General features: G+C 34.7%; 2 protein-coding genes across 2 annotated transcripts; both read left to right on the top strand.

Moving 5' to 3' along the window:
- The first annotated feature begins 647 nt into the window (after positions 1 to 647).
- On the top strand, positions 648 to 1,677 carry LOC132058165 (NAC domain-containing protein 78-like). Its single transcript, XM_059450716.1, has one exon. The coding sequence runs from the start codon at positions 832 to 834 to the stop codon at positions 1,501 to 1,503; it is 672 nt and encodes a 223-aa protein (XP_059306699.1). The 5' UTR covers positions 648 to 831; the 3' UTR covers positions 1,504 to 1,677.
- A 7,528-nt stretch (positions 1,678 to 9,205) lies between these two features.
- On the top strand, positions 9,206 to 10,265 carry LOC132058164 (NAC domain-containing protein 2-like). The gene has a single exon (XM_059450715.1). The coding sequence runs from the start codon at positions 9,206 to 9,208 to the stop codon at positions 10,115 to 10,117; it is 912 nt and encodes a 303-aa protein (XP_059306698.1). The 3' UTR covers positions 10,118 to 10,265.
- Positions 10,266 to 11,517: the final 1,252 nt, after the last annotated feature.

Raw genomic sequence — 11,517 nt, 5'->3', positions numbered from 1 at the left:
TTAATAAAAACTCTTACTAAACACAGATTTTGCACGAACGTCATGAACTGCATGTTTGGCAAAAAAAAAAATTACAATCATAATTTCATAACATTATTCAGATTTTTAATAAAATACAATCTATAAATTCTAATATCACTCTGTATGAGCCAAGTTTGTCGATTACATCTCTCAACAACATAATTCAACTTTAATTACCTCTCTCATTATAAGTCAATTTTGTAGCTAATTCATTCTTTCTATTATTAGAGGTATAGGTTTATAGTTTTAGAAAAAAATTAATAATAACATAACTAAGTGAAACAAAATAAAAAATGAGAAATCACGTGGAAGCATGTGAAGTAAAGGTTGGGAAATGAGAAGTAAAAAATGAAACATAAATGATGTGAAAAAGAGTATGTTTGAAAATAAATAAAAAATTAGAATTTAAAATGTAAAAACAAAAAATAAATTTAAAAGAAAAAAGTTACTGATACATTGTTTTCCTAATTATTTACGCTTGGGACTCAATACATTGTTTCCCAAATTTTACTAAAACGCGGCTTTAAAGTTTAGTCCGAGTGTAAATAGGAAGTAAAATTTTACTAGTACTAGGAAACAAAGTACTAACGTGACACGTGTGTCCCAAGCGTTTGTTGCCGGAACTCTTTTTGTTTGAATTTACCTGATCACATATAACTCTATAAATAATTCATTAAACATTCCTGTAAGACACACTTTTACAGTTTTTTCTTCTACTTCTTTGATCGTGTTTGAGGGTTTTGTGTGTTAACGGCAATTACTTTGTCTTATCATTCTTGTACTGTTTTGATTCTTATAAGCAAGAAAAAGATGCCGAGGGTACCTCGTATCATGGGTGTTAGATTTCACCCAACTGAAGTGGAGTTAATCAATTACCTCAAAAGGTTCTTGAGGGGTCAATCTTTCTCGACTCAGTGCCCTATTCGGTTTGCGGAAATCTATGGAGATCAACCTCCATCGGTGATTCTTGGAGAAGATAAAGTAGGTTACTTTATTTCACTGTTGAAGAAGCGGAAGAATTCTGATGAAAGGTATCGTCGAACTTGCGCTGATGGGACTTGGACAGGCCAAAATAGTGGTAAACCTATCAAGAATCGCAAGGGATCAACTGTTGTGGGTTTCAGAAGAAATTTAAAATATACGACTAAAGAAAAAATGCAAAACAGTACTACTAGGTGGTTGATGAGAGAGTATTTTGTGGGGGATGATTTCTTCAAGGAAAACGATATTGCTAAGCAAGATTTTGTAATGTGCCGAATCAAGAAGTATATAAATGAGAAAAAGGTAAACGATGTCGCGATGACAGAACAAGATGTTGAGGGAATTGTCAAAGTTATGTTGCCCGGACCTCAAGAAGACTACTGCAATACACAAGCAGCAATTATGGACGAGACTAAGAAGCTGAACGAAGACCCTGACTGCCAACAAGACATGAATTGTGCTGATGACGTGCTAATAGATATTGACGATTTAATTTGGTGACATATATAATTTGTTGTTCAATTCGAAGCAGCAGGCAATTAGTTTAATTTACAACTTTATTGAATGAATTAGATGGTGTTTTTTCAATTCCCAATAGTGAGTTCGGAAAGTGCATTCTTTTATGTAATTTGTAAAGCAAAAACTTACCGATATATATAAGTACAAGCGACTTTGAATGTTTATTTTCAGGTCATAGATTCTTACAAAAGACTGCGGTACTTCGTCAATTGTAGTTAATTGTTAAGAAACGATGTATGCTGGAATGTTTAATTTTGCCGAAAGAAATCTTTTCTTCTCAGGAATAAAGGTTAAAGCAGGGAAAAGATTTTATTTCTACTAGATAAAATTGTCTTGTAATAGCATGCAATGGCAAAATACTAGATAGTAATCAGTAGTACTAGAGCCTAACAACAATTTGGAACCCGATCTAAATATAAAAAATTCACCATTCAGATGGCATTGGCAGAGGCTCAATATGATCAAACATATCCAAAGGGAAGTCATCAATGAAGATGTCGATACAAATGGGACTTAATTGCACATTATCTAATTCAGAACCATTCAACTGTGGCATGGGAATTCTTGAGTTTCTAATGACATAGCAAAGTGATCTTTTTGAATATGTGATTCTATTCCAAGTTTCTTTATGGCACCCCCTTTGGGAGGATGCCACTTATGAAACAAAAGCTAATTTCATACTTACAACGTACAGAAAAAATTTATTTTCCGTTCAACACCATTGCAGGTTCCTATCACACACGAATTTCAAACTTGTGAATATCAAAAGAAAACTATTTCCCTCCTTGGTACATAATTACAAGGCAAAATGTAAATTTAATACATGACATGACTTGGGTTATTAGCACACCCTAATATAGCAAAACAAGATACCAAGTTCATGTTACAAGCTTATGGACTTGTGGTCCAACAAGCCTCCAAAATTTCATACATATGTCACAGATATGGATGATGTACAAATCCCAAAACTATACAAAACCTAAATGCATATGCAAAGGTGATGTCCATGTTTCCTTTTAAGCTCCCAAAAAGTCTACTCCAAATGGCCATCTTCAAATCTCATCCCGCACATTACCTACGATAGATATATATATATATATATAATATACTATCGTATATATATATATATATATAAAGCATAAATATGTATACGTAACGGAGCATAAACTTTGGGCTTGGAGCCATTAGATTCTCCAATTCCCTTATCAGTCATAAGTAGCTCAATAAGATAATAATAAATCAAGTAAACAAGTATATCAAAGTATCAAATATCAAAACCTTGAAGAGTTTCCAAATATCGAAATCAATATTCGAAGGCTCAAGTGTCAAGAAAGCTTATAAATCAATTCAAGAGAGTTTGTCAAATAACCAATTTCGCCCAATATGTACGTCATGCCATCACACCAAACATAATCAATATCAAGATGGACCGAAGTTCCAAATCAAGTAGGTCGATATATATATATATATAATCAAGAACCATATTAAAAACGGTTTTCTAGTTCGTACTTAACATGGAGAAGTTCCATAACTAAAACGAACCACAAATCCAAAGTCAAGATGGCAAAAGATCCGAGTCAACAAGAAGGACAAAGTCCCAACAAGAACGCAAAATGATCAAGCAATTCATACAAGTGGGCGATTTAGCGAATATTTTGCAATACTTGAGATAATAACCATACAATGATATAAGATGAAGAGAAAGGGAACAACACATCAAGATACTTCAAAAAATTCCTTAAAAATAAAGATATTCCAAGTTCAAGTTTATACACAAACCTTGGCGTTTTACCACACAACAAGTTCTACCACAACTCGAGGAGTTCAAATCATCTACGCCATAGACCAAACAAAGTCCACTTCGTCAAACAATTCCTCTTAGCTTGCACAAGAGTATATATACCTTAAATACACAATCAAATATATATTTAAGTTCAATGGTTTCAACACGTCGAAACTAAACATGATATCAGTGAAAATCACCCTAAACTATCAAAAGTAAAAGTCTAAGGAAGACAAACCTACCGTCTTGTATTGTGGCTCGCCTTTCAAAGGGGTAAACGGAAAAAATAGACTTCGTGTCCTCAATGAAAGTTGTAGATATATGTCTTGGGGCTTTAGGGAAATTTAAATCACTCCTATAGAGGTTTTGTACAAAAAGATATGCTCAAAATACTAACGAAATAGTATATGGAAGGTTTGTAAAAAAGAAGTTTGTCAAATAACCAATTTCGCCCAATACCGCTATGCTGTACTTCATCACCCTTTTTCGAGTAGATACAAGTGAAACTAGGTTTTGGAGCCTGAATGAAAGTTGTAGAGCTATGAAATATCTTTCTCGAACAGCTTGGATCACTTAAAACTAAATTTTATACAAGGAAATTGCGTTTTACCAAAACACTAACAGTTCAAATTGTCTACGGATTCAAACAACTTAGGTTTTAACTTACCTCAATCGTGTGGGGTAGTTTGTGGCTCAACCAAAACAAGTATTGATGATTGATTTAATGGGAGAATTTGATGAGAGGAGAGGAGTTTTGGGGTTTTATTTTCTTGGAGAAAACGAAATTAGAGGTTTGGAGAGGATATGAGCCAAAAAGGTATATATGTCACTTGGATAAGGATGAAAAAAAATAAAAAAAAGTGGCTGCCCAAACTTTTTTATATCTATTATATTTCATAATAAATTTATCAAGAGGATGATAAGTGGTAAACATAACAACATCACGAAATTTCCTTGTAAATATTAACATAATATAAAGTAAGCAATTTTCATATAACGTCAAATTCACGTAGGGAGTGCGAAGTATATATATCCTTACTATAAAGATATGATCAATTGAAAATTCAAGTATTAATTTAAAAAAAAAATTGGGATGTTACATTCTTCTCATTAGGAGTGAAGTCAAGTTGAACAAGGTTTGAGTGGTTCAAAAGAAATGGAATTTGGACTCACTAGATCTGGCAAGTTGATCATGTCAGTGTTACCGATATACATAGGATGATGAGCAAGATTGTAACCTGCACATTAATGACTCTTCATGTTCTGTTGATGTGCTGAATTTATTGGGGGAGATTATTGAAAAGTACAAGTTTGGCTGCTAGTGTTATTTTGTGCCTGAAAATATTGTAAAGTTATGCTTCCATTATTCCCAGCCAGTAGGTTCTAAATTCAGGGGCGGTCCTACCTTGGTGCAAGTGGGATCAGTTAAACCCACTTGGTCAAAAAATTTTATACTACTTATTTATGGAAATTAGTTTTCGAATAACTAACTGCAGTATATTAACAAGAACTGAACCCACATACAAAAGGCGAGGTGCGGCGTAATGGTTAATGTGGGTTCATTTTAACCGAAAGGTCAAAAGCTCGAAACAGGACTTCAACACTTTTGCGCATGTATTTTTTATATTTTTTCAGAAAAATGGATAGATTTGCTGCTCCTAAATTCCTATTTGTGGCTTTTTCACTCTTTCCAACCTTGGGTCGTGCCTGCTATCAAAAGCCCATCTGAATATGTCCATACTCCGTCACTCTGCAAATATTCTTTTATCTCAAAATTTCACAGTTTTTATTTTGAAATGTTTTGATATTTTAAAAGATTCTATTGCCTCTTTCCATGGTCGACAGACACGATTTCTTTCTTTTTAAAAATTTTTTGTTTTAATTTAACTTATTTCATAGTCCAAAATTCTTATATTTAGATTATTAATGGTATAGTTTAGTTTATATTCTCTTTTGTTGTTATTGTTTGCAATTTGTTGTTCGTCAGAATAAAAATTTCAGAGCTTTTAATTTTTTTAGTATAAAAAAATAGTAGGTTTAGCATTTTGGATCACTTGATGTTTGTTAAGTAAAATTTTCTTTTTCTTATAAATTTTGATAAATTATTAAATTTTACAAAGTAAATATATTTGTTAAATCTTAATTTATGATTTTCATATTTTAAAGCTGTGGCAAAGCACTTGTGCGTGCAAACAAGATACTTGCTGAGTTGTTTCCGAAAACATATTATTAGTGTTGCGGATGGTCTCTTGATGTAACAGGGAAGGCTATCTGCTGTTGGAAATCTTTATGATGAATTAAATCTCCTTTTGATGTGTTCTCTTGAACTGCGACTCCAATATTTGAGAAGTTTGAGCTCATAGTGTCCAAATTAATCATGGCTTGCTGCTATATTGAGCTGGAACAAAGTCTATGACTATCTCATCTTCAGGTAGTTGTTTGGCAATGAACAGCATAAGCAATCCAAGAAGAGACGGAATCAAAATTCTAATTCCAATCGTTTCTTTAGGCATATTTGATTCTGAGAAAGGGACACAAAGTGCACCCAATCTGCTTGATTAGATAATAAGGCCTTGCACAAGTGGAAGGTGGACAGAGTGTACTTCAACTTGGACAAGATCACTGTGAGATATCTCCTCTGTTGAGCCCGACATTCGCTTTAGCATCCAGTGAGTTATTAAGCACCATACAGGCTTACCAGCTAGTCTGCAGAATCAGCTAGCAGAGAGCTCAATAGCCAATTACAGAAATTTTTTGTTTGCGAAACTGGCTGTGAGTAGCCTCTTCCTCAGTCCAAATTGTGGTATCTGCTGATTGAACAACCATAATACAAGGGTCTCCAATGTACAAAACAAGCTCTCCAACGCACAATGTCCCCAAAGGCGGCTTTGCATACGTCAATAATGAGCAAAAATTCTCAAAAAGATCAGACTTTTCCAGCATGAAATGAGGTAAAGCACCGATGTGTAGTAACAATCTCACGAGAATGAATGTGAGAATGGAAAAGTGTGTCAAGCAGACAAGACTCTATTCACACCAAGCGTGACTCGAAGCTTATCTTTCCTTCTTTTGACATAAAACACGTACCAAGGGGTGTGCATCTCCCAGGTGTATGTGCCGACATTTATGTGTTTGCATTCCTCGTGAACTGTGGTCAGTAAAAGTCATGAACAACTAGATCACAGATTCAGCCTGACGGAAAAGTAGACTGAGGAGTTGATGAGTGAACCATGCTTCTTCTTTAACTATCAATCTGGGAAGCCCTTCGCCGTCAGCAAGAATTAAGTCAAATATATTATGCCATCATCCATCACAATGACAGCAAAATCAGAAAATGCACAAGATGGACTTCGATCTAGTAACACCCGAACTAGACAATACAATGTCTACTTACTGTGATGCCATAATTCCACTATGTATTGCACCAGTAACTCTGTTTCAAGCAACCGCTATAGAGCTTAACTGATAAATAAGGTACTTTACCATAATGTAAGTAGTAGCCCCATCCACGGAATACATAAATAAATTTATTATAAACACTCCCACTAATTTATTAAGGTTCGCAAAAATATGCAAAATCATCACTGCTTTCAACACCCAAGCATCCACAGCAGTATCAAATGGTATAATCCCTAGCACTGGTTCAGGCTCAAAATGGAGAATTGAGCATGTCCTCTTATGACAGCAACAAAAGATATCAAAGCCAATTGCATTCACATAACGGGACAACAATTTGCACTGTGAGCACTAGACCAATAGGAAGCAGCTCACCTGAGTGTCCAGATTTGTTAAAGAGTTGAAATTGGTGAATAATCGTGGGGTGTGACCAATAGAATCCGATCCGCATTTGGATAGAACCCCATTTGTAGAAGCAAGAAAATGTAATTGAACATCCCTAAATATTGGTTCTTCAAGTATTTCTATCTGATCTGGACCTTGTTGAGTGTGAAAATGTAAAGCAACTTCAATGAAATTTGTGAATTGGTTAAACAAACTCAGTTTCATATATTTGGGGACTTTCATGATCAAGTGGAAAATGAAGTAACATACACGTAGTCACATTTTCAGGTATATATGGTGCTAGCCAACATAGTGTTACCCAGCAAATAACAAGGCAATTGCAGATGGACCAATAAGACAAGTGCAACACTTGGGGTCATTATATTGAGGTAGTGAACAGTCAGAATCACCATTGTATCGGTCAATTAACATTGTCTTCAAGGGTCAAAATCGGGAAATCGAGCTTCAAGACATTATAAAACATCCAAGTAGTCGTCTAGTGATAACTATTTGACTAATAGTTGATCCCCACGCACATAATAAATGCGTTTTGTATTTCCATTCATGCAAATTCACTCCATCCCTTATTGATCATTAGACACCTTTTGACATCGCAAATTATATACTACTATTCATTATGATTGTTATTACTAATTTGGGAGATGAAAACACAACAGAAGAGGAGTTTATATTGTGTAGTAATAATGTTTTATCAAAATAGGAATGTTCTACAACGTAACAATTTGTCACCTCATCCGCCACATTATTAGCTTTCTAACCATGACATTATGTTGGTGTACCAACACTTGGGCCTCCCTGATGATATTATGAATATGACACGGAGGGGTGATACAATTATTCAGCATATCAACCACTAGTTTAGAGTCACATTCCAGAAATATCCTGTTGGAGTCATTCAAAGGGCACCACTAAAGTCCAGGAAGTGCTGCCCTTCCTTCTACATTAGCATGTACGAAGTGTATTAAGTGGTTACTGGTGAACAGTCATGCAACAACATAAGTTCTTTTACACTTAAGTCTTAACACATCAAAGGTCAATAATAAAGATCATCTCAGACTTTAGCTAGTTCCTTGAATATTTTCAAATGATTCATTATAGGCAGATATTTTAGGAACTAATTTTTCCAAGGAAATATCGGATGATATTTCTTATGATTCTACTAGTTCTTTTTTAGACAATTAAGGGGCAACAATACTCTTTGGCTTGTAATATTGCACTTATTCTCTGTTTTGCTTAATGCTTATATTATCAGTATAAAGTCACTTTGTAGATATTTTAAATCTTATATCAACATTGATTTATTGAATCAAGTTAATTCCAGGAAAAGGGTGTGTCGAGAAGTGTATATATGCATGATGTTAAATTCTGAAACTAAAGCTAGCTCAAGATCTGATTTACAGCTAGAGTTGCAAAAGTCACGGATTACGTACGTTTACTTTTTCTTTGGTTTACGTCGGGGTATAAACAATCTTTTCCATTTTTTTGTGAAAAAAAGCTTTTAATTCAGAAATTTCCTATCCAATGCATTAATTGAATTTTGTTAAAGTAAAACTCAAGTAAAAAAACTCAAGTAAAAAACTTGTAAATGAAAAAGAGGGAAGTATAAGTTACCTTTCCTTTTTCTTCTGTTATTAAACAAATTGTAAACTAGATTTCCTATTGGATGAATGAAGTTAGTTAAAGAAATAAAATGATTTTTTTAAAGAAGAATGGGTAAGTGAATTGTAAATATTAGGAAACACAAAACCAAAAAAAAAAAATATTAGGAAACAAAGTAATTACTTGAGTGCCAAGACGAACCTCCCCTAAAGATCCAACTCACTTTTCTCCCTCCTAGTTTTGTTGGAATTAACATGATCTCTCGTAAATATTAGGAAACAAAGTAACTTGAGTGCCAAGCCCAACCTCCCTTAAAGATCTAACACACTGTTTTCCCTCCTAATTTTGATGGAATTAACATGATCAGCTACCTATATATATAGTCCATCACTTTACTTATAAGTTTCCGCCATTCGTTTAGGGTTTTTGAGAGAACTCTTGATCACCATTGAAGGGCTTCGTTTTGTGGCACGTAGTCAAAGTAAGAAAATTGGAGAGACCATGTCGACGGTACTTCCTGCACGCCGGCATGTCAAGGGTGTACGTTTTCACCCTACTGACGCGGAGCTGATCAACTATCTTAAAAGGTTCTTCAAGGGCCAACATTTTTCGAGTCAGTGCCCTATCCAGTTTGCGGATATTTATGGAGATCAACCACCGTGGGAGATATTTGGAGCTTCTGAAGAGAAAGTTCGCTATTTTATTGCGCCGTTGAAGAAGCGGAAGAGTAAACATATAAGGTTTTGTCGAACTTGCGCCAACGGGACATGGAAAGGCCAAACCAGTGAAGAACCTATAAGGAACCGCCGTAAGGGTACTGTGGTAGGGTTTAGAAGAAGTTTGACGTATGAAACTAAGGAACGGGAGCAAAACAAAACTTGGCTGATGAAAGAATATTTCGTCGCGGATGAATTCTTTAGGGAAAACAATATTCCTAAACAAGATTATGTCATCAGCCGGATCAAGAGGAAGATAAAAGATAAAAAGGCGAAGGATCATGCGGTCACTGCTATGGAGGAAAACGATGTTGCGGGAAATATTGAAGCCGTGTTGCATGGACCTGATGGCAACTGCACAACACAGCCAGCGGAAAATCAAGTTTTGGAAGAGCCTGATCAGTGGGACTCAATCATCGACAGGGTTTGTGGTGAACAAGATGATGTGGTTGAGAATACAACTACTTTGCGCGGGGAATATGATAACCAAAATACAACATGGAGTACAACCAGCTTGGAACAAGAAGCATGTGATCAAGGAGCTAATCGTCAGACTGATATTGGAATAAGCAATGAATTTCGGGAAGCGATGAATGGAATAATCGAAAACCTTAATGCTCCTGATGATTGGTTGCAGCTTGATGATCAGTCTACACTTCTACTAGATATGTACGCATCAGAATATTTAATGTGTTAATTAGCCCGAACTCTTTCATTTGATGATTCTATATTGTTGTTTTGTTTTCTTAAGTCCCAACAATGGGTGCAGAAACTCTTTGCTATATCTTTTGATGTATGTATAAGCTGAATAGCTTGCTTAAATACAAGTACTTCATCAGTTTTTGTTATAGCTAGAATAATTGAGTTGCAAGGTTGTAAATTGTAACGATGCTATTCATTAAATAGATACTGAAAGTGAAAGGAAACAAATGATCCAGTTTTGCCCAGAGAAATAAATGTCGATGTTATTAATGGTTCTTCGTTTCACTTCATCAGAGGATCGATTTCGACTCTTTTTGTTTTTTTACCGACACACTGCAATGCTGTTTCCTTTTTCACGGGTAAATTGTTGTCTAGTATCGCATGAAATAGATTCATCAGTAGGTATGTTTTAATCCGTTTATTCTGCTTTCTACATTAGAAATAAGGAGTACTATTGGTGGCCTAAGAGAGTTAACTTGAACTTCTTCTTTTTTGAACTCAATTCTAGCTAATTGTTAAGAAATAGTTTATACTTGAATGCGGATACCTGAATGTGGATACCGGCACCTAGCGAGAAATAAAAAAAAAATATCCTGAAAAGTGCAGTTAAGTTTTCCCAAAGAAGAAGATAAACGTTGAAGCAGGGGAAAAGACAGCAAAACGTTTTCTCCATGATTGCATTATTATTGCTTAATTACGTTTTCAAGGATAGGATATTTTTCTATTGCGTGTATCATATAATACAAAACAATAGAAAAACTTAAATCTTTTTTCTATCTTGTTGTTCGTTCTCTTCCTTAGATAATGAAATGGAATAAATTAAATGGAATAAATTAGAGACATAATTCCTTAGAAGCCAGATACTAGCTAGTCAATACATACGTACATAATGCATGCAATATTAGACATAACGGTGAAAGAAGAATCAAGAGAACATATGCAGAACTCATCTTATTTAAATGTAAATCAAAATTCAAAAGGTTTCTGATTCGGACATGAATTCAATGCAACAGAAAAATGTTAACTTTGGCTTATATATCAATGTATCTAATGTCCTTGAAGCTGCTATGCCAGCTAAAAATATAATGTCTCGTTTTGGAAAATAAAAAATAACTATGGTTTAGAAGTACTCCGTCCGTCTCAATTTATGTGTCACGCTTTGTTTTTTTGAATGTCTTAGAAAGAATGTCATCTTTCTACAGTTAGAAATAACACTTTAAGACGTCACCTTTAATAATTAATGAAATACTTGTTTAAATCAAAACCTTGCGCGGATAATACCATATGGAGTTGATTAGCCAAAATGGCTAATCCTTCGAAATGTCTAACATGACCCAACCGACTAGTCTATGAAACCTCTAATCACGAATGGAAAACATAATGGGACAAGGCCCC

Source organism: Lycium ferocissimum, chromosome 5, assembly GCF_029784015.1.
Source record: "Lycium ferocissimum isolate CSIRO_LF1 chromosome 5, AGI_CSIRO_Lferr_CH_V1, whole genome shotgun sequence".
Lineage (NCBI taxonomy): Eukaryota > Viridiplantae > Streptophyta > Magnoliopsida > Solanales > Solanaceae > Lycium > Lycium ferocissimum.
This window is presented reverse-complemented; position numbering and strand designations above follow the sequence as displayed.